The following is a 24,382-nucleotide window of genomic DNA, read 5'->3' as shown; positions in this document are numbered from 1 at the left end:
CCGTTACAGACATTTGGCATGTCAAATGCCTCCTAAACATTCGTCCTGAACGCATTTTTTTTTTTTTTTTTTGCTTTCCAAAAAATGCTTCTAAACTCAACTGCCTAGAAACGACTATAAATGACCCTGTGTACATGTACTGATAAGATAACAGAGGAGAGTTCGGAGGTAGCTGAAAAAAAACGCCTAACTGCTCCGAAACAACCGTTTACCAGCAGCAGTTTACATGAAGCCTAAGGCCTCATTCACACAAGGTGGACTCCGTTTCCACGGAGCCCGCCTCGGTCCGCCAGCTCAGCAGGAGATCTTTTCGTTGATCTTCGCTGAGCTGGCGGATGACAGGTCCCTCTCTGCTCACTGAGCGGGGAGAGGCTTGTCAGGCGCCGCTGCCGCCTATGGAGGGATCGGATGAAAACGGACAGCATGTCCGTTTTCATCAGATCTCACCCGATCCGCCAGCGACGGATCTGGACGTAGGGCCATCCGTCTGCTTTCAGCGGAGCGGACATGTCTCCGCTGACATCCGTCGCTCCATAGGCTAACATCGAGCGCCCGTTCAGGTCCGCCGTCAAAACTGACAGGCGGACCTGAACGGTCCGATCGTGTGAAAGGGGCCTAAAGGTTGAAAGGTTGAGGAAGACTGGTAACTTGACAGTTGTCCAGAAGACAGTCATTGACCCCCTCAACAAGGAGGGTAAGTCACAAAAGGTCATTGCTAAAGAAGCTGGCTGTTCAGAGTGCTGTATCCAAGCATATTAAAACCCCTTTACGTCTACGTAATGCAAATATGTGGCCTTCAGCTTGAAGGGGTTTTACTGCTGCACGCATCACCACGGTATAATTTTTTAGAGCGGGCGGTTGACTTTCTTGTAATAACTGATGCAGCTAAAAAGCCGCTCAGCGCGCCACGGCTTTCCTGTCCCACCGGGAGGCCTAAAACGACCAGCCGGCACATCCGCCGGCTGGCCGGAGACCCGAACAATGCCGGAATCGGCTTTGATTGGGTCTCGGATCTAGTAACCCGGAAGCGATGTCATGACATCACTTTCAGTTTACAGAAGACTTAAAGGCGCCAGATTTAAAAAAAATTACAGCATTCAAAACAGCCAAACTTGGCTGTCTAAAAGTGATCTTATAGACCCCCAGATCCCTCCATAAAGGGTACCTGTTGCTATTACTGTCACAAGGGATGTTTACATTCCTTGTGACAGCACTAAAAGTGATCAAAAATAAAAAATCTAAAGGAACAATGTATAAAAAATTTAAGAAGCGAACACAAGCGTAAGTCATACCCGCAAATGTAAACAATGTTTAAACTACACATGTGAGGTATCACTGCGATCGTTAGAGCAAGAGCAATATCTCTAGTGTAAGACCTCCTCTGTAACTCCAAACAGGTAACCTGTAGAAATTTTTAAAGCGTCGCTCAGTACCGTAGTTTGTCGCTATTTTACAAGTGTGCCCAATTTTAAAGCATGACATGTTAGGTATCAAAAAAATTGGGCTAATGTTAGTGTATTTCTTCCAAAAAAAAATGCATTTGAAAGGCTGCTGCGCAAATACAGTGTGACATAAAATATTGCAACGATTGCCATTTTATTCTCTAGGGTCTCTGCGGAAAAAAAATATATATATATATATATATATATATATATATATATATATATATATATATATATAAAATGTTTGGGGGTTCTAAGTAATTTTCTAGAAAAAAATACTGATTTTAACGTGTAAGCAACAAGTGCCAGTTGAGTGGAAGGAAAAAGTGTGGTAGAAAAAAAGAGCACAAGCAACAGGGATAACTGCAGTCTTGAGAGGATGGTGATGATGGCCATTCAATAATTTGGGGGAGGTTCACAAGGAGTGGACTACAGCTGGTGTTGTCAGTGCTTCAAGAGTTACCGCACACAGGCTTATCCAGGACATGGGCTACAACTATCGCATTCCTTGTGTCAAGCCACTTCTGAACCATAGACGTCAGAGGTGTCTTACCTGGGCTAAGGGTAAAAGGGACTGAACTGTTGATCAGTGGTCCAAAGTCCTCTTTTTTTGGATGAAAGTACACTTTTGCATTTCATTTGGAAAGCAAGGTCTCAGAGTCTAGAGGAAGAATGGAGAGGCACAGCATCCAAGTTGCATGAGGTCCAGTGTGAAGTTTCCACAGTCAGTGATGATTTGCCATGTCATCTGCTGGTGTTGGTCCACTGTGTTTTTATCAAGTCAGCGCAGTCCTCTACCAGGAAATTCTAGAGCACTTCATGCTTCTCTCTGCTGACCAGCTTTATGGAGATGCTGATTTCATTTTCCAGCAGGACTTGACACCTGCCCACACTGTCAAAAGTACCAATACCTGGTTTAATGATCATGGTATAACTGTGCTTGATTGGCCAGCAAACTCGCCTGACCTAAACCCGATAGAGAATCTGTGGGGCATTGTCAAGAGGAAGATGACAAACCAGACCCACCAATGCAGATGACCTGAAGGCCGCTATCAAAGCAACCTGGGCTACCATAACACCTCAGCAGTGCCACAGCCTGATCACCTCCATGCCACACCGCATTGATACAGTAATTTATGCAAAAGGAGCACGACCAAGCATTGTGTGCATACTATATTAACATTTCTGTATTAAAAATCCTATTTAAATATATATATATCTATATAGATATATATCTATATATCTATATAGATATATATCTATATAGATATATATATATATATATATCTATATATATATATATCTATATATATATATCATGTAATATTCAAATTTTCTGAGATACTGAATTTTGGGTTTTCACTAGCTGTAAGCCATAATCAGCAAAATTAAAAGAAAGAAATGCTTGAAATATCTCTCTGTGTGTAATGAATCTATATAATATGAGTTTCACTTTTTGAATTGAGTTACTGAAATTAACTTTTTGATGATATTCAAATTTTTTGAGATACACCTGTATACACCCAGTGAAGTGACTGGCCTCAGGTGATACACAGAGATAAAACAAATCCTCCTACATGTTTTGCCTGTTTATCTTCAGTCTTCGCTTCTCTACAGCCATTCAACGTCCAGAATTAATACATTGTCTGAGCTTTCAAAAAGCAGGGCTGAAGTTACACTATGCGAGCTCAGTGACATGTTTGTTATTTTTATAGAAAAAAAAAAAAAGACTTTACAATCCCTTTTAAAGTGGTTGTAAACCCTCACCTTGTAAAATAACCCATTCAGTTTAAAATAGAAATGAAAGGCAAAACATTTTTGTATAGATAGAAAAAAAAACATTATAAATACCGTATTTATCGGCGTATAACACGCACCCCAAGTTTAGGAGGGAATTTTAAGGAAAAAAACTTTTAGGAGGAAAGTTTAAGGAAAAAAAACTTACATTTAAATTATAAGTGATCACATTCCCTCTGTTCTCAGCTGCATAAGAGCTGGGGGAGGAGAAGCAGCAGCACACTGAACTTCTCAGTGAAAGGCTGTGCAGAGGGGGTGTGTCAGGACAAGTCTGATCATTGGAGGAGAGCAGGCTGTGTTCCCAGCATAGCTAGAGAACTGACTACGGTGTGCTCTCTTGCTTAGTGTGGTCAGTTTTTTTTGTAGTAAAGCAGAGTGACTGACAGGTGAGACTTTAATATCCCTTTAAATTCATGTGTTTTAGATTTGTATATGTACAAACTACTGGCCACAGGTGCAGATTTTACGTATCTTGGCGCAGTACAATTTTACTGATGTAGATGCAGCTGTGTACATGGGCCCATAGCATACAGTACTGCTGTGTTCAGATCCAGAAAAAAAAATGTCATTTACAGATCTGAATGCAGTGTTTTTTTATCTTTGTGTGTAGGAGCCAGGGAGAGTAAAATTAAGTTTGGGATCTGTTCAGCAGTATATGCCTTTTTAAAGGAGAAGCACAGGCAAAGCTCGTTTGGCTGTACTTCTCCTGTGGATCACAAGAGTGCAGTTCATCCTGTTTTCAGCAGACAGCAGTCTGAAGTCACAGAGCTGATCCAGGCTTGAGTGAGATCACGACAATGAAGTTGGGATCTGGCCACATTCCTGGACTGGCACTTGGCTCAGCCTCTCAGCGAGCCACTGAGAGCCTAAGCCGGCCACTCCTCCCCCTCCACAGCCCAGCGCTCAAGTTAGGGGGGCAGCGCAGACAGCGGTGACTGACAGTCAGCAGCTCTCTGCTCAGGGAGCCCTGAGAACTGAGCGATCGGCGGTGTTTGATCGCTCGGTGGGGGATAGATGCAGCATTGGACTGATGCTGCATCCAGCTAGGTAAGTATGATTCGGGGGTGGGGGCTACTCCATACTTCTCTCAACTATTGAGAGGTTCAGGAAATGATTTCTTACATCTTCTATGGCAATAGAAAACATATTTGCTAAGGACGAAAGATTATTAAGAACCCTGCCTTCTTTAGGTTTTCATGAATTTTATTTTGGATTCTTTGCAGGAAGGAGGAGAGTCGTGGGTTAGAGACCCAGAGCGAAAAAGCAGCTGCTGGAAGGAGGTATGGTCTTTCAAAGCTTTAACCTCCTGTTTTCACTAATAAATCACCCTTGATGCCGACTCCCAATGCATTTCAGAGGGGATCACTCACTTGCCTTACGAGTTGTAATTCCTAGAGCGCATTGTTGTGCCTCACACTACTGTGACCAGAGGAGAAGGATTTTGTGCTGTGTTGATGGTGCATTTATCAGCACCGCATAGGAGCAGATGTTCCAGCTTCTCCTGATGCCTTCTTTATAATGTAAAATCAATAAAAAAAATCCAGCAGGAAGAGTGGGAATACCTAATAGGCACAGCAGATGTACGAGGGGGCTCTGATAAGTATTGAGCCTTACCCCAGAACAAATTGAACAAGGAAGCTGTAAATTGCAGGGTGTACTGGACAATTTGTCTATATTCAATGGTGCAAAAAACAACTACCTATGATTTTAACTTTTCTTTCTTTTTCAGGTCCAAAGTTACCATGGCAGCACCTCCCAGAAAAATTCAATGTGGAAGAGAATAGGACCTTAATCAAGTTCCTGTTTCTCAGAGGGAAAGTTGCGAAGCAGAAATGTCACAAACTTTGGGTGACAGTGGCCCTTCATAATTTAAAACTGGCCATTTCGATGTTGAAAGTGAGAAACCGAGTGGAAGGCCTGTTCTGTTTCTGTGCCTGCAAATGTGAAAGCCATCCATGACATGATCATGGAGGACCGCTGAATATCAGCCGAAGTGTTGCTACATATCTGGGAATATCACGTGAGAGAGTCGGTGCCATTATCCACAACGACTTGGAAATTAGAAAGCTTGCAGCAAAGTGGATCCCAAAACTTTTGACTTTTGCAGGCACAGACAGAAAGAGGCCTTCCACTGGGCTTCTCACTTTCAACACCGAAATTGACGACCCAATGTTTCATATGAAGGACCACTGTCGCCCAAAGTTTGTGACATTTCATCATGGGATCTGCTTCGCACCTTTCCCCTGGAGAAACGGGAACTTGATTATGGTCCTATGCTCTTCCACATTGAATTGTTCGGGAGGTACTGCCATGTTCACTTTGGTCCTGAAAAAAAAAGATACCACTTAAGGACTGAGCCTCTTTTTGAGATTTTTGTTAACAAGTTAAAAACAGGTTTTTTTTGCTAGAAAATTACTTGGAACCCCCAAACATTATACATTTTTTTTCTAACGCCCTAGATAATAAAATGGCGGTCGTTGCAATACTTTCTGTCACACAGTATTTGCGCAGCGCTCTTACAAGCGCACTTTTGTTGGAAAAATACACTTTTTTGAATTAAAAAATAAGACAACACTAAACTTAGCCCAATTTTTTGTTATATTGTGAAAGATAATGTTACGCCGAGTAAATTGATACCCAACATGTCACGCTTGAAACTTGCGCCCGCTCGTGGAATGGCGACAAACCTTTACCCTTAATCTCCATAGACGACATTTAAAAAATTCTATAGGTTGCACGTTTTGAGTTACAGACGAGGTCTAAGGCTAGAATTATTTCTCTCGCTCTACCGATCGCGGTGATGCCTCACATGTGTGGTTTGAACACCGTTTTCATATGCGGGCGCTGCTCACGTATGCGTTCGCTTTTCCACATGAGCTCGACGGGGCGCGTTTTAAAATCTTTTATTTATTTTTTTTTACCTTTTTTCTTTTTTCTTTTTACACTGTTCTTTAAAAAAAAATGTCACTTTTATTCCTATTACAAGGAATGTAAACATCCCTTGTAATAGAAAAAAAGCATGACAGGGCCTCTTAAATATGAGATCTGGGGTCAAAAAGACCTCAGATCTCATATTTACATTTTGACATTTTAAAAAAAAAAAGGGACCTTTAAGAGCTATGGGTGGAAGTGACGTTTTGACGTTGCTTCCGCCCTGCAATGGTATGGAGACGGGTGGGGGCCATCTTCCCCTCACTCGTCTCCATACCCAGCAAGAGAGAAGATCCGATCGCCTCCGCCACTGCCGATGGCTCCGGTAAGCGGCGGAGGGCACCGGAGCGCGACGGGAGGGGGGTGGCCCCTCTCCCGCCGCCGATAAAAGTGATCTCGCGGCGAATCCCTGCAACTTTCAGCTTCCTCACTCAATTTTTTTTCTGGGTAAGGCTCAATACTAATCAGCACCCCCTCGTACAAAGTGCCTGATGCATAGACATTTGTCGAGTAGGTTAACGCAAAAGCATTAATCAGAAACTGAAATATCAGACTTGGGTGGACCAACCCTTTAAACTGAGCTGTCTGTATGGCATCAAAGCAGCCAGCCAGTTTCAGGCCTTAACTAGAAAACGATATTTGGATTAACATTTGAATCCCATTGCAATTCTTTGTGACTTGCTTCTGATGAGAAGTGTCTGACTTTGAAACCTTTCATATCTTGTGGTGAGCTGTCATGGACTAGCGGAGGAATGTGGTAGGATCTAGTTGACACACACGTTCCTTACAGTAACTTTATACAACATTCAGCTGCCACCCTAGTCGGCATAATAAACCTATATCCTCATCTGTGGGGTGATCCAGTAAAGGTTTTGTAATGCTGTGTTCTGTATTCCCGCTCAGCCCACACTACAAGGCAACACAAAGCCATATCTATCCCTCTTATTATCTAGACATGTTTCTTTGATCTGCTAAGCTCGGTTATAAATATTTATAAATGGAATTTTTCTTAGGCGCTCAATGACAAGATGCAGGATAAAGATATTGACTGTGACATGGATGCTAATGGGACCATTTTAAAAAGGTGAGGTTTCATTTCTTGCCTATATTCTAAGTAATTGTCAAATCCTTGTGTTATTATACTTGATATTTAAAGAAAAAAAAATTAACACATTATACTTACCTGCTCTGTGCAATGGTTACATAGTCGGGTTGAAAAAAGTCCATCTAGTTCAACCAAAATAAATAAATACAATCCCATATACACAATCCTTCACCCACAGTTGATCCAGAGGAAGGTGAAAAACCCCAGCAAAGCATGATCCTATTGGCTAAAGCAGGGGAAAAATATCCTTCCTGATCCCCCGGGAGCCAATCAGATTTTCCCTGGATTAACTTTACCTGTAAATGTCAGTACCCAGTTATATTATATACATTTAGGAAAGAATCCAGGCCTTTTTTAAAGCAATCTATTGAGCTGTCCAGAACCACCTCTGGAGGGAATCTATTCCACATTTTCACAGCTCTTACTGTAAAGAAACCTTTCCGTATTTGGAGATAAAATCTTTTTTCCTCCTAGATGTAAAGAGTGCCCCCTTGTCCTCCGTAATGACCTTAAAGTGAATAACTCATCACTAAGTTCACAATATGGACCCCTTATATATTTGTACATGTTGATCATATCCCCCTTAATCTTCTCTTCTCAAGAGGGAATAAATTCAGTTCCTCTAATCTTTCCTCATAGCTGAGCTCCTCCATGCCTCTCATCAGTTTGGTTGCCCTTCTCTGCACTTTCTCCAGTTCCCCAATATCCTTTATGAGAACTGGTGCCTGGTGTGGTTTTGCACAGAGCAGCCTCAATCCTCCTCTTCATAGTTCCCCCCTCCCCCTAGTGTTCCTGGCTCCTTCTCTTCTTCAAGTGCCCCCATAGCCAGCCGATTGGTATGGGAGGGGCACTCGCCTGTGCTTGCTCCTGAGCCCCGCTCTGTGTGTCCATAAGAGAAACAGAATGGGGCTCAGCCCCGCCCTTGCTCCTTCCTTACTGGCTGTGATTGACAGCAGTGGGAGCCAATGGCTCCTGCTGCTGTTTCTCAGGCAGAGACCCAAGAGAGCAGCCACTCTCATACACATCGCTGGATCGCAATCAGCCACTGGTAGGTATAAGGGGGGCTGCGGGGGAGCTACATACTGAACGGGTCCATATAGTGAATTTGGTGTTGAGTTATTCACTTTAAGATCATCACAGAGGACAAGGGGGCACTCCTCATGTCCAGAGGAAAAGGGATTTCATCTCCAAATATGGAAAGGTTTCTTCACAGTAAGAGCTATGAAAATGTGGAATAGACTCCCTCCAGGGGTGGTCCTGGCCAGCTCAGTAGATTGCTTTAAAAAAGGCCTGGATTCTTTCCTAAATGTACATAATATAACTGGATACTAACATTTATAGGTACAGTTGATCCAGGGAAAATCCGATTGCCTCTCGGGGATCAAGAAGGCATTATTTCCCCTTGCTGTAGCAAATTGGATCATGCTTTGCTGGGGTTTTTCGCCTTCCTCTGGATTAACTGTGCGTATAGGATTGTGTATATGGGATTGTATGGTTGGTTTTTTGTTTTTTGTTTTATTTTTTTAATTGGTTGAACTAGATGGACTTGTCTTTTTTTCAACCTATGTAACTATGAATGTTTTTAACCTTCATGCCTTTACAGCCACTTTAACATTAAAATCTAAAAGCCCATGTTTTGTCTGCAAGTATGGGTCTCCCATAGTCCTAAGTTTATGTTGTACTGGGGCCTCAGCTTTTCAACTGACTTTTAGATCTCCACTATCCCACAAACCAGTGGCCAAGAGCAGAGGCACCCCTATTAAAACGTGGGTTGGGGGTGATGTACACAGCGTTTCCCGACTCACTGGAGAGGGTTAGATGAATGAAAAGGCTTATTAAAACATTACCGCCCAAGAAAAGTTGCTAAGGTATTTTTTTTAACACAATGAGGGGTTCCTATAGCATACTGTAAAGTGAAACCTTAAAAACTCCTGTCAGAGGTTTATTTGCCCATCTGTGCCCCATTGGGGAGATTTCCCTTCATATCTTGTCCTTAGACACAGCAGGACTTGAGAAGAAATCTTTCCAAAAGGTTGGACATCCCCTCTTACACAGCTATTGGAACAGGTGTCGCTGATAGATTTCCCCTCCCTTCATGTTGTGGTGACAACTCCCAGAATTTTGAGTTGTCCCTCACTTTCTGTCCTGGTGACAGGACAAAATGAGAGTGTTAATCTCTCACCCCTCACTGCTCTATCCAAATAAAAAAAAAAAATGGGTTTGGATAATAAAATCTTCATATGTAGCTGAGCGCTTCAGTGTGCATATATGAATCACCAGAAACTAGTAACCTTCATGGGTTTAATTGGCAAATCATTGCAACCCCCAGAATTCTTCAGCGATCTTGCAGGCTTACATTGAGATCAGGTTGCAGCTGGATACCACTTTGTCTCTCTTTGCATTGTTTTGCTGAATAAATCTGTAAATGTTTTTTAGATTTTTTTTTTTTTTTCTATTTTGTGTTTACGTCAATTTTTATTGTTTCATTCAGAACAAAGTCTGTTTCATCCATCTCAGAGTTTGAGAGTTTGCTGGATGGTTCTCCTTATCTGCCTGGAAAATTGCCCTCTAATGAGAAGAGCAACGGAATGAATGGAGTCATGGACTCCCAACACCTGGTCAATGGTTCCATAGATCCAGACATTAGCCAGAAAGGTTGCCCTTACATGCATGACAAGTCCTTGTCTGAGCACTTGGCTAATGACAAGCTTGAACTCTCTTCTTGGGATTATACCTCGCATAAGACTAGGAACAGTGGAGAGCCAGGTCACAAGCAAATACAGAGAAGCTACACTGCCCCAGACAGAACAGGAATTAGGATTTATTATAGTCCGCCCATAGTGCGCAAACTAGATGCTCCTTTGGTCCACAATAAAGAAGAAAGGATTATGGTAGAACCAGGATTTCTTTTCACCATGGCAAAGCCTAAAGAAACAGAAAATTCAGAATGCATTTCTGGAAGTTCTTACAGCCAGTGGTTGTGCAACTTCTCCAAAAAGCAGAGGGATCTACTGGACAAAGACAGCACTAAGGACCCTTCTTCTGTTTCTGCCTTCCCATCTCCATTGGGCGATTTAGAGATCTCAGGGAACATGAGTGATGACATGAAAGAGATCACCAACTGCGTTAGGCAAGCCATCCGCTCTAGCTCCCTGGAAAGAAAGACAAAATGCACATCCAGCCAGACCCTTTCCAGCATAGGTGTCCAAACGGTCCAAATGGTTAGCATTGGTCTTCAAACTGATCTCCCCAGGACAAGCCTGCATGCAAAAAGTTGGTCACCAAGAAGCTCTTCTCTACTGTCTGCAAAAACCAAGCATATATCAACATCATTGGATAAGGTCCACTCTCGGATTGAGCGGCCTTGTTGCTCTCCCAAGTATGGCTCTCCCAAGCTCCAAAGGAGGTCATTGTCAAAACTAGACAATTCTAAAGATCGAAGCCTGTGGAACCTTCATCAAAACAAACCAAATGGCTCTGCCTGGGCCAGGTCTACAACCACTCGAGACAGCCCCGTCCTAACCAACCACTATGATGGTTCATCTAGCCTGTTCAACGTAGTGGATCATGCTGGAAGCACAGAGTCCCTGTGTAAACCAGTTTTGGCCGAGGGCAGAAATAAAGCAGAGGCCTCAAAGTACGGAATCGTTCAGGAATTCTTCAGGAATGTATGTGGCCGTTCAGCTCAGGCTTCTAGTACAGGCGCCGAAAAGAAAGAGGTGGAGGACAGTACCAAAAGGCCTGACAACCATGATCATTGTTCATCTGCTATGTGCCATCCATCTCACAACGTTTCTAAACTGCTGAGCAAAAGAACCAGCCTAGGGAATAAAGATGCAGGCTCCAAGGACTCGGACATCACTTCCACCTCAGCAACTGAAGTAAGTTTGATAAATAGCTGCTTAAAATAACTGCACGTTATGCTACCCTTTTTACACACTGTATGCCACAATTGATGCTGCCAGGACCTTGACAGGTAAGGTAATTGGCACAGAAAAAGTAGCCAGAGAAACTAGCATTTTTAAAGTACAGGTCAATGTTGGCAATCACTGTGTTCCTTGATACAACTTATTTATTTTAACCTTAGACTTTTTTTTCTTTTTTTTTTTTAGTGTGAGGAAAGGATGGAACTTCTGCCTGGTGTTGCCCTATAGAGAGGATTTATCTTTTATTCCTCTTATGTCTGCCACCTTGATAGGAAGGTGAGGAAAAAACAAAGCAGTAAAATGATGAGGTTCTAACCCTTCCTCACATTACTAGAAAATCTATTTTATCTGCTGTATGTGTCCCATTTGGTAAGATGAAGGGTCATGGAGAATTTAAAGTGTTACTAAACCCAAGACCCTGCATTCATTATATTTGGTCTCCTACAGTACACAGAGCATGGAAATGCAATTGTTTTGGTAAATATAAGTGGCTAAATAATTTTTTTTGTAATTAGCAGTATATAGCAGACTTGTGACTTTTATCAGTGTCCTGCCGAGCACTGGTTAAAGTTTGTAAGTGGAGTTTTCATTCTCCTCTGACTGCCCTAAAAGCTGCAGGACCCCTGACCCTCTTTCTGGACAGTGCTGATCACATGCACTCTCCCAAGCAATACACACCAAACCGAGCATGTGCATCTTGTCCCCAAGGCTCTGTATTATCAGGTGATGGTTTGGGGACTGTGGAAGAAGGGGAGGAACAGCGTAGATAGGATCAACCAGGGTTTTTACACAATGCAGAGGATTAACCCCTTCGGTTCCACGGTCAATTTAACAAGCATGCTTTACTGCATATACAGACTGATTTTACTGTTGTGGATTTAGTAACACTTTAAAGTGGTTCTAAAGGCAGAAGGTTTTTTACCTTAATGCATTCAGGTAAAAAAAGAACCTTCTGGGTGCAGCTCCCCCTTATAATTACCTGAGCCCCATCTCAATCCAGCGATGTGCATGAGAGCAGCGGCTCTCCTGGGTCTCTGTCTCCTCATTGGCCCACAAAGCAGTGGGAACCATTGACTCCTGCTGCTGTCAATCTCAGCCAGTGAGCAAATGAGGAGAGAGTGGGGGTGGGGCCAAGCCTCGCTGCGTGTGTGTGAATAGACAATGTCCGTTCACAGGAGCGTGGTTCGGAAAACGAGCCTGCTCGAGTGCCCCCATAGCAAGCGGCTTGCTATTGGGGAAAACTTGGCAGGTGGGAGGAGCCAGGACCGCCGGCGGGGGACTCAAAAAGAGGAGGATTGGGGCTGCTCTGTGTAAAACTATTACACAGAGCAGGGAAGTATAAAATGTTTGTTATTTAAAAAGAAAAAAAAAATTGGAACCTTTGAAAAACACTTTCAAAGTATCAGTTGGTAGTGAGGGAGGTTTCCGGTCAAGGAGCTTCAGGGTTAACAATAGATATAATACCGTGTTTCCCTGAAAATAAGCCTGGGTCTTATATTTATTTTGGCAACCAAAAACACACTAGGGCTTATTTTCAGGGGATGTCTTATTTATTTACGGTATGTACCGGTACAATGATCTTAAAGTGGTTGTCGCCCTAAAAAAAAAAAAAAAAAAATCCTGGTGCTTTAAAGCATGATAGATTGCATAGTGCTTGTGCTGTGTCATTTATCCATGTCCTGTGTCCCCCTGTCTTCTCCCGTCCCCCTTCCCCGTCAGGTCAGGAGTCCGTATTTTGACAAAAACATCTTAGAATACTTATAGAATTATGTAATCCATTGTAGGAGATGTGCAGGCATGGGGTGCAGCGTGTCTCCCTTTGTAATTGTTTTCAGGGAAATACCTTTTGTTACAGCTCCCCTGGGTGACACTTGATCTGCCTGAGCTCTTCTCCGCTCCGAGATCCCCGCTGACATCAACCCACTCCGTGCACTGAAGAGGGAGGGGCCGCAGACGTCAGCCGGGAGGAGAGCAGAAGACCTCCGGCGAGTCTGTAAATAAAGTATTTGCACAATGCAGTTACAAAGGGAGACGCACACACCTTATAGCGGTGTAATCTTTCTGCAAGGTGGATTAAACATTTTTTTAACAAACTTTACTAGGGCTTATTTTCAGGGTAGGGCTTATATTGCAGCCCTCCCCGAAAATTCTGCTAGGTCTTATTATCGAGGTAGGTCTTATTTTCGGGGAAACACGGTAGTATACTAAAGATTGTGTATGTATGTATATATGTGTGTGTGTGTATGTGTGTATATATATATATATATATATATATATATATATATATATATAATTCTATATGGTACGTCTATGACTATCCTTGAAGAAGGGGATGCAGTACCCCAGGCTTTTGCTGGGTTACCACTCGATCATCATTAAAATATCCTACATGTGTGTTCAACTTGTGGCCCTCCAGCTGTTGCCTAACTACAATTCCCATCATGCCTCTGCCTTTGGATTCATGCTTGTAACTATCCGCTTTGTAATGCCTCATGGGACTTGTAGTTCCACAGCAGCTGAAGGGAAACAGGTTGCGTACCCACGTCCTTTGATTAAAGAGACTAGTACTTCTTCCACACTTCTCATTCACTCTGGCTATGGGCTTTGCCCCCTATGCATAGTGGATTGCTTATGATTTCACATTCCTTCTGGTGAAGAATACCTGTCACTTTGTCATCATGTTGTAAATTTAATGAAAATAGTTTGTTGGTTGCAAGTCTTCTTTGCTTACTTTTTTTTTTTTTCTTTCTATCCTTTTCAGGATTTTGCCTGTAATTGTAGCTCGCACCCTGTAACATCCTGCTTCTCCAGACCATCCCGCCCCCACTCACGCCAATCCCACAGCAAGTGCCAGCTCCACCTAGAGCTGGGGCCTGAGGATAAACCTGCAAGCGGATCATTCTAAAGGGTCAACCTTCTGCTTCTGTATTCCAAGTCATATCTCCAAACCCAACCTCCACCGAAGGACAGTTCATGCAGAATAACTTGTGTATACCCTCATTTCTGTACATAGTATTTCAAATTTATATTATTTCATTGAAAACGTACTTCACAGCCCTACTGCTCCTAGAATAGCACTTAAAGTAATTTGTGTACCTTAAGGTAGGTACTAAAACACTGAATACTGTATGTAAACTGTTTCTGTCAGTAGGAGCCAATTGCACAAACAATGCCACTGTCGTAAATTGTTTGGGCTTCTAACTGGACGCGTTTTGTGTCCCATTTTCTGAACCAAGCTCTTAATCATTCCTCTTATTGCACAAGATGGCTACATAGCCCTTATATCTCATGGTAAATGGATCAGTCTGACCAAGACTTATATTTCAGTTATGGGTGGATACTGGTGAACGAAATCACTCCAGACTGGAGATCTGCTCGCTGTCTTTGCTCTACAGTCTTGTTCTTCCTGCTACGGGAGAGTTAGACCTTTTTCCATAGACGCAGGTGGCGGCCAGTGCTGGGACCATGGAGAGGTTTCCCTTGTAGATGAGTGATTTAATTGGCAAATATCTACCCAGAATAAAATATGAGTTTTGGTTGGACAGCTCCCTTAAATTTTGCAGTGTCAGCACTATAACTGTAGCTTGGGTTTAAATATCCCTACTGTAGCAATAGCTAGATGTAAAGTTAGATTGATCAACTATTTTATTTACAGTGTTCAAACAAATTTACAATGAAATGACCATGGTCTAAACTGTTTGAAATATTTAGACCAAAGTTTATACATTTTATTTATTGGGCAGTGAAATTTAAAATTTTAGGGCATTTATATAAATAAAAATCGCTACGCCATCTGCGTAGTGGTTCTTGAAACAAAGATCAGCTGTAGAAGATGTTGGGGCGTAAGCCAGCAAGACAGCTGACTGAAGTGTAATATTATGGATAGAGAGAAAGGCAAGGCGATTCATTGGCTGGTCTCTAGCTTACGTCATCCAGCCATTACTGAATGTTTCTGGGAGTATTGCCCAACAGAGCTACTCTATGCCAAAACATCAGTAGAAAAGCCTGGCCTGAGATTGAGATACAAATATTCTGTATATATGAATATTTAGTTGGCTGAAGATACTTGCAATGTGTATATAGTGTATATAATATATACATGGTCATGTTTCTTGCTGTAACAGCACATTGGTTTTTAAACTGAAATGCACTGTTTTTTTAATTATTTAATACCTTCTGCCTTTTAATTTTAGAGACCTCTATGCCTTTTATTTACAGTTCACTTTAACTGTTTGGTTATATAAATGTCTTGTCAGTAGGTCAAATGCTCACAAAATGGTTCAATTCAAACCAACCCAATGACTTAAAGGAGACCTGCTCTAAAAGAAAAACAAAGCCTCCTAGTGCTTACCGCTCCTTTTGAAAATGTCAGGTGCCTGGCTGTCATCCAGATCCACTGGCTTCAATTCTTTGAGTCACTGACTCAAACAGGTATGTAGATAAGGACTTTTTCTTGTTTCAGGTCAGTAACTCAAGGTACAGAAGGAAGTTGGCTAACAATCCAGCAGCTAGCATTATCAGGTGGTCAGCAATGGCAGTCACATATTTCTCTCATTTATGTTTAATTAACTGAACAATCATTGCTGTCTGAGACTGGCTGCGAAGCTTTCTTCTCACTACTTGTCGCAAAGACAGTGTTGTCACCTGGACATTGAAGCAAGGGAAAAGCTCCAGCAGAGACACAGACAGCAATGAAAATGAACAGAGGTTCTAGCTTTCCCCTACTTGCTGCTGATTAGGTCAGGAAAATAGGAAATCTTCCTCCGGTGGGGTCATAGAAAGTGTAAAAAAAAAATGTTTTTCCTCCGAGAATGAAATAAGAATATTGGCTGGCGATATACTTTTAAAAGATAAGTTCATCATCTTAAAAAAAAAAAAAAATAGTTAATGCACATCATTTTGCAGGTAAAAAGGGGATTTTGTTTATTATTAGGAGCCTGTAAAGCCTTGCACCTGCAATCAGCAGATCATGGGTGCTATGCAAAGCTCCTGCTGTCTGCCCGTACTCTGTTCAGGCAGGTAGTTACTGAATGACGGGGAGGATTAATGAACTACATAGAGCGTTCATCAGCATTCTGGTAGTTCATTGAGAACTAAAAGCCGTCAGCCGCAATGGCTGATGGCAATTGTAGTTCTCCCATTCACAGAACTCTGCAAATGAATGACGCAGCCAAGTGGGCGGAGCCCCACACAGGCGCGATTATTATTTTTTTTTTTAATTGTGACAGCGGGTATGGGGAGAAGATCCACAGCCCACTTTGGATCTGTTTGTGGAATTTGATCCTCTGCACTCTTTTATTTGTTTATTGGGACCATTTGGAGGGTCAGATGAATATTTCCAACATGGCCAACTGGGTTTCCTTTAATTTAGGTGCCCTGTGATTATCTATTAATATTCCTTACACTGCCCAGCTATCAAATAATTATGTAATGCCGGGGGTATCTTTATATTGTTCTTGAAAGCCATTGTTCAGGGCTGGCATATCGGCTCAATTTTTTTTTTTTTTTTCTTGCAATCTTCCACTATCACTGCAAATTACATGCGCTTTATTAATGCTCTCTACACTTCTACAGGGAACTGCCTTCACACAGCTGACCTAATACACTCCTCCTGATACTTGGTAGACCTCTGCTGATAACACATTCCTCCTGTTTAGCAAATTGGTTTACGCAAATACTTGGCGCAGTTTCCACTAAAATGTTTTTATACTGCCACTTTTTTCACTCCTAATAACTGCGTACACTGCCAGCCAGGAAACTCCTAGTTACTTTGAAGTATACAATGTACACGCCTTCCAGTAGCGTGCACCTGTCACCAGCATCAGCTAGGTTACATATATAGGTAATAAGTGGGTACCACTTGGTGCATGCATCTCCTAAAATACAGATAACAGATTAGAGCTTTGGCTCTCGCCCATTTTAAATAAGTCATTTCTCTCAGCCCAGGGACTAGGGATGTGGAGAATGAAAAAGTGGCCAGACTTGGGCCCCTAGTCGGCATTAACATAGAGAGTGCTCATGGGGTATGCAGAAAACTTTAATAAGACTGTAGCTGATACTGGTGACAGGAGTACTTGTAAGTCACACTGCCACTTGGCACATTCCGTTATTGTCAAACACACACTAAAGTTGTTTCACTTTTATTGGCTAAGTATTCTTACATTGCCACCTTGTATGAGACTGCTAGTAAATGTGTAGATCACACTGCCACTCTGTACATTCCTTTCACTAGCAATGTATGCTGGAACTGCCACAGTGCAAGTGCCTAAGAATATGAGCAAACAAAACTGCTTGTGGCAATAGCATAGTGCACACTTATCACAGCAATGCCAGCTCACAGTACCACAGTGCACACTCCTTTCACTAGCAATGTATACTGAAACTACAGTGCAGCTTACGATACCATCGTGCACACTGCTCATCACAGCAACACCAGCTCACGATACCATAGTGCACACTGCTTAACTAGCTCACAATACCATAGTGCACACTGTTCATCACAGCAACACAAGCTCACGATACCATAGTGCACACTGCTCATCACAACACCACCAGCTCACGATACCATTGTGCACACTGATCATCACAACACCACCAGCTCACGATGTCATAGTGCACACTGCTCATCACAACACCACCAGCTCACGATGCCATAGTGCACACTGCTCATCACAACAACACCAGCTCACGATACCATAGTGCACACTGCTCATCACAACAACACCAGCTCCCGATGCCATAGTGCACACTACTCATCACAACACCACCAGCTCACGATACCATTGTGCACACTGCTCATCACAGCAACACCAGCTTACGATACCAATGTGCATTCTCCTCTTCATAACAATGCCAGCTCACAATACCATAGTATGCACTGCTTTATTTTCTACTTTGAGCTCATAACGTATAATATTGTGGCTTTCTGATTCCACCGTTTATGCACATTTTAGCAGTGGCAGTTTTAACAGACGCTACATACTTCAGCTTCCAGTATGGAGGCTACACTGCGCAGATCGCCTAGAAATGACAGTTTAAAGTGACACTGCTAATGCCAATTTTTACATTAGATTGCTACAATGCACCCGTCCTCTCCTAACACAGCAAGCCTGCACCATTGCCCCCAATTCCCATAGACACTGCTTCCCTTAATCCCTGTAATGTTTTGTCTGATATGTACATATAGAACTATGTAGCACTGACTGCGGTGTAAGCAACATTGCAGTTACATAACACTTGAGATGTGCAGTTATATATTTAAATCTATCCAGTTACTGTGTATAGCACTGTAGAATAAGAGTTTTATAGGCTGACAGCAATAAGAAATAAGTCTTTTCTCTTCACTAATTTAAAGATGAAGAACTACATGGATCATTTTTATTATTATTAGGACTGTTAGATTTCTTGTTTAAACATATAAAATCACTGCCCAGATTTGGCCTTCTATGCCATTTCCTGATCTGTAGTGTTGTTACACAGAGACCTTTATTTAATAAGCCAAAGTACAGCAAACCTCTTAAACCAATCAGAAGTAATCTTGTTAGTACTAGTACACTAAATAGCTACAAATCCGATTGGTTGTAGTGGTTGAACTCATTGCCCCAGGTCTATGATCCGTTGACTATTTTCTTTAAAGTTCCTGAACCAAGATTTGTTTTCCCATAATGCCTTGGGAGGGTAAAGTTAAAGAGGACCAGTCATAATTGAGCCTGAGTAGGAATTTGTATATTAAATCTTTATGATAACCAAATGGACTTAAAGTGGAAGTAAACCCTTCTATTGTTTTCAGCCAAGGAAGCTGCCATCTTGGCCTCAGTTTAATCTTGAACTGCCATGATGCTGCACATGTGATCAGTTATGACACCAGCCATTGGATGGTTTGTCTGTTTTTTGAACCTGTTAAATTGATGGGTTTACTTTGGCTGCACTCTAAACTTTAGCTGGGTAGTCGGAGGTCACCCTTGCTTGTCGATCCCGTACAGTCTAGCAGCAAGGAGAATGTATAGTTAGGCAGTTAATAGACCAAATGTCCGACTATGGTGACCTCCGACCTGCTGATATTATCAATGCCAACTCCCATCTTTATATTCTGACCATTCCATTTAGGACCCAATTGGGCTGCCAATGGGAACAAAAACAATTCTTTCTTCAGACACTTTGATAACTAAGATTTAGTTTTATTAAATTAAGGTCTTTGATTTTTAATCATTGGAACATTTGTATGTAAATAATAACTGAACACAATTCTAAAATACGATTTGTAGCATTTATTTTAAAGTCTGTATTTGTTCAAAAGCTTTACTTACAATGTACTTGGCTAAAAATTTCTCCACCCATGTATTGCCATCAATTTAGTACGGTTTTGTAATTACCATTTAGAGTGGGAGCTAAATGATCTAAAACCATCATTTCATCTGTCTGCCATTGTTTCTAGGATAATAAAATTCTTTGTACTGTAAGAAATAATATAGGGAAACACTAAAAGCACTCAAATTTGTCAGAAATGACTTTGAGATCTACAGCAACCAGTCCATTTTCCCATTCTAGGTTTCTCATATGGTGCTAGGAAATAAAAGAGGGATAACGATTGGTCGGTAAAGAACATTTCTTTGATCACACTTCAAGGCGAACCTTCCGTGGAAAATAAAAATAAAAAAATATTTCAAAGGTCTGCTTTAGATGTCAGCCCCATAAACCTGTGGTTTTTTTTTTGTTTTTTTATTTAAAGTATATAAAACAGTTACAAAGACATAGCCTTTAAAAAAAAAAAAAAAAAAACTCCTACCCCAGCCTTCTATTCATCAGATGCCATCACCGTATTTTAAATCTGTAGTAAACCACCACTAAGATAAAAATAAAGTCATAGTGTACTAATATGCACCGCATACTAGCACATTGTGACAGACTTCCCTGTAAATCGGATCCCTCCCGAGCAGTGCTGTCATGGATCCCTGTGACTGCAACCTTCACCCGGTCTACATTGCGGGTTCCGGCTCTATGAATGGCCGGGGTCAAAGTGACGTCCTCTGCTCCGGCAAAGGGCTCTGAAGGGACAGCATGGGGCTGCCGTTCCTTCAGAGCGCACAAGTCAGTGATTTCAGCGGCAGCATCCCTTGTGAATATCTCTTAAACAGTGCAAGTTTAGGAGATATTCACGGTACCTACAGGTTAGCTTTATTATAGGCTTACCTGTAGGTACAAGTCCAAAAGTGGAGTTTAGCTCTACTTTAAAGCATGGGGAAAGGTGGGGAAGAAGGGGGCTAGAAATACCACAGAATACCCTCCAGCACTGTAGTTTTTATAACTGTTTATATACCTTTTTTATACAGGTGGTGTGGGATTGTCCTTTAAGTGACCATTCCGTTGCAGTGGTCCGGTCCACTTTAAATAAAAAAAAAAACCCGATTGCTTCACCACTTGTTAGAATAGTGTCTAAGATGGCAGCAGGGCTACAATCTTTGCACAATTTCCTTTAGTGCCCTTTCACATTGGTGCATTGCCACAGGGCCAACTGATGTATGTGCGTTGCCATGTATTGTGAATGGCACCCCAACACATGACACAATGTGCATACTGTGCATTGTGTTTTTTAAAAAGGGGCATGTGCGTTTCTTGTCCGTTAGTGTGTTGGCAACCCATTCACAATGAATGACCTGCCATAATGCAGTGCATGTTAACGTGGGCAAAAAGACTTGTGTATGCATTGCGACCGATTGTTTAGTGTGTGCTATGTGAGGGCTACCTAAGTAAACTTGACATTCGCATACGTCTAGATAGATGTACAATCAGATTGTGTGGCCAGTCTTAGCTGTATGTTTTGTAAGGTGATGCTGTATTAGGCCATCGGTTTAATGTTATGCCTTTTGTACTGTGATTAGTTCATAGCAGACAGAAGAGAAGATTTTACTTTCATATACCAATGGTGCAAAATGAGTTGGCCTATTAAATCTTTTTTTTTTTTTTCCATAATTTTACTCACCTATACACATTTGTATTAAAGTGCATACTATATTGTAGGAACACCAACGAGTTTGTATTTACTCCACATTGTACTGATAAATTATTTGTATATATATATATATAAATATATCTGGAGACAATTAAACTGCTGGTTGGGAATAGCTGAAACGGTTCTTACACCATACACATGGTCTTAATAGTAATATGATTTTATATAGTAAATACAGTTTAATTTATAGTTAGCCCGTGATGATCTTGGCATGCATGTCTATATAGACAGTCACGTATCCATTCCTACTGGCACTTTTGTAGGGTAAGTCTGGATCAAAGAGTTGAGTGGTGACTGTATGCCCTGTGATATGGCAGGGCTTATTTAGTCCAGTGCGTACAGTGGAGTGGGCTAACCTAGTCAGAGCGTTTTTGTGGGGTTTTTTTTGTTTTTTTAATACTCCCCTTTTTGTTTTGTTTTTTGTGTTTTATATTTGCTTCATGGCCTTGCTGCTCCCCTTGAATACAGGGGGGGGGGCCTCTTCTATTGGGATATTACGGGGAGGCACTGCTGCCCTGGGATATTGCAGATAGACACTGTCCCCTGGGATATTACAGGGTGGCACTTCTGCCCTAGGATATTATAGGGGAGTCATTGCTACCCTGGGACATTATAGGGAGGCCACTGCTGCCCTGGGATATCACAGATAGGCGTTGCTGCCCTGGGACGTTACAAGGAGGCCTCTACTGCCCTGGGACGTAACAGGAAGGCCCCTGCTGCCCTGGGACACTGCAGATAGACATGGCCCCCCTGGGATACTACAGGGTGGCAAGATATTATGGGGAGGCCACTGCTGCCCTGGGATATCACAGATGGGCGTTGCTGCCCTGGGACGTTACAGGGAGCTGTTGCTGCCCTGGGACGTTACAGGGAGCTGTTGCTGCCCTGGGACATTGCAGGGGGAGGCCACTGCTGACCTGTCTTGTGGGAAGCGCAGTTGCCTTAGGTTGTAGTGAACCCAAGCCAGGTACCACCATCTTTCTTTAGCTAAGCAAAAGAAACACATGAACCTGACACAACAGAACCACAGGGGCTAATGTACCTGAATGAATGAGATGCAGCTTGACCGCCAGTGTTCTGACACCTCTTAACCCTTGCAGGACAGTCCACATGCCCAACACTGGTTGTCATGAACACTCAAGTGTAGGGTCATTACTGCCAAACACTTATAGAGAAATACAACACCCCTGTGCAGTCCATGTGCACAAAAATAGGCTGCAGGCGCTGGTGTACATGTATGACAAACCACATTCCCAGTAGAGGAAATTGAGGGCCATACATGAAGCAGCGGTCAAGCTGTGGCAATCCAGACCCACATTCATCCATAAGCATGGCCCTCTAGGCTTTTTCCAGCAATGCCAATGAAGAATCCCATGATCAAAAGACCAACTTTAAAATAACAAATAAAAATGGAACCAATTGTTAAGCACACAAGTTAATTATCTGGACACCAACCACCATGTATAGTATATTTATTTATTTTATTTAGGATTTTTGTTTTTTTAATTATTTTTTTTTCTACCTTGTTTTACATTTTCTTTTTTGTTTTGTTTAAAGTCATTTGTTTTCTTTAAGCACACACGAGATGTTATAATTCAACCAGCAGCTTCATATAAAGTGCAATGTTTTGGGTGGGAACGAGTAACTATACGTAGCTGTATGACAGATATATTTATTCTCATGCAAGCCTACGTATAGGGACTCGATGCATGCAATAGGCAGGGACGGGGAATTAACATTTTGAATGTAAATACTTGTTTTTATGTTTTTCTTACATTTTCATTATTTTTCTGCATTTTTTTAATGTGTAGACTTTTTAAATGATACCCTACTTTATAACAGTGATTTTTTTTTTCCAAATTTGTAGCAGAAATTCATAATTTCTGCCTTTGTAAATATCTTAAAAAAAAAAAAAAAAATGTTTCTTATTCTGTGATGTAATTAGTAAACCAAGTAAAGGAAATGTTTATAAAATTAGGATGAATACAAATACCCCATCCGCTTGTGTTTTTCAAGAGTAAAATCTACACAGAATTTCGTATAAACCCTTTGCCTTTGGAGATGTATTCAAATATGTTTCTGCTTTTTTTTTTTTCCTTTTGTTTAAACTGTCATCTGTTGTAAAATGGTCAATTTTGCATTTTACTATCTTTCATGTCTTTTCACTGCAGTTGTCTTTATACATGTGTGTGTCAACTAATTGTCACATTTCTGTAAAATAAACTATTAAAAAAAAATGGTGATTTATTTATTTTTTAACACCGATTTATTGCTTTTTACGAATGCATTTGTAGTGGGGGGGGGCCTTTCTACCTCTTCTTTGCCGACAATAGAATCACCGAGGTGCAACTGACACATTTCCTAATTGGCTTCACTCCCTTGCTGGCCAAACTGCTGGAGAACCCTATCAGCTAGAGAAGGAGCAGCAATGGAGTGGCATCTTGCTGGTTCAACTAGCAAGGGAACAATGCCATAGGAGAAGATACGTGGTCACTTGGTAATCTTGTTGGTAGTTGTCACCAGTGACCAGATCACTAGTGTTGCATGGCCTTAAAGGTGACTAAGTGTGTATTTATTTATTACATTCCTATAGGAAATGGATTTACAACTGTTTGATAATGTCCATGTATAAATATAATGCATATGGTTAGAACTTCAAAACAAGGTTCTTCAGACTTTTCAGTATGGGGACCACATCATATATTTTTACAAATTTGTTCATGGAACCAAAAAAAAAAAGAAACCTTTTATAAATTAATAAAATTTATATGAATGAATTTTTCTTTTTTTTTGTGATCAGCAGGATATGATTTAGAACAGCAAAAAAAAAAAAAAAAACTTCAACAAAAAGCAAAGAAATCCGAAATAAATGAGCCCATCAAAGTCGCCTTTTAAATTCTCACATAAAGTCCTAAATCAAAGTCTGCCCCTACATCAGAGTCCCCCCTTAAATCACGATCTTCATGGGTCTATAACCGTGTCCCCATCAAAGTCCCCCTTACATTGGAGTCCCTCATGAGAGTCCCTGTTAGTTTCCCTTTAAACCAGAGGTACAGCTTTTATCAGAAACCCAGATTAAAGCTTGCAGCAGGGCTGGATTTGGTTTGGAGACCCCTGCTCCAAGGAGACAGCCCTTCCATGCATGGTGGATCTCTTCAGAGGCATTTGACAG

The 24,382-nt window shown here is 41.6% G+C and overlaps 1 protein-coding gene across 4 annotated transcripts in view; it reads left to right on the top strand.

Moving 5' to 3' along the window:
• MTCL2 (microtubule crosslinking factor 2) overlaps positions 1–19,999 on the top strand; it is a 168,601-nt gene extending 148,602 nt beyond the window's left edge. For 3 of the 4 annotated variants that reach the window (XM_073606601.1, XM_073606599.1, XM_073606598.1), the window contains 4 exons: positions 4,463–4,519; positions 7,184–7,254; positions 9,767–11,156; positions 13,963–19,999. In XM_073606601.1, coding sequence (XP_073462702.1) covers positions 4,463–4,519; positions 7,184–7,254; positions 9,767–11,156; positions 13,963–14,106 — 1,662 coding nt within the window. In that variant the 3' untranslated portion in view covers positions 14,107–19,999. Of the gene's footprint in view, positions 1–4,462; positions 4,520–7,183; positions 7,255–9,766; positions 11,157–11,387; positions 11,478–13,962 lie in introns of all 4 variants that reach the window. The other variant, XM_073606600.1, reaches the window with a different exon arrangement.
• The last annotated feature ends 4,383 nt before the right edge of the window (positions 20,000–24,382 follow it).

Source organism: Aquarana catesbeiana, linkage group LG12 (assembly GCF_042186555.1).
Source record: "Aquarana catesbeiana isolate 2022-GZ linkage group LG12, ASM4218655v1, whole genome shotgun sequence".
NCBI lineage: Eukaryota > Metazoa > Chordata > Amphibia > Anura > Ranidae > Aquarana > Aquarana catesbeiana.
Note: the sequence above shows the minus strand (reverse complement) of the source record. Positions and strands in the feature narration are given on the sequence as shown.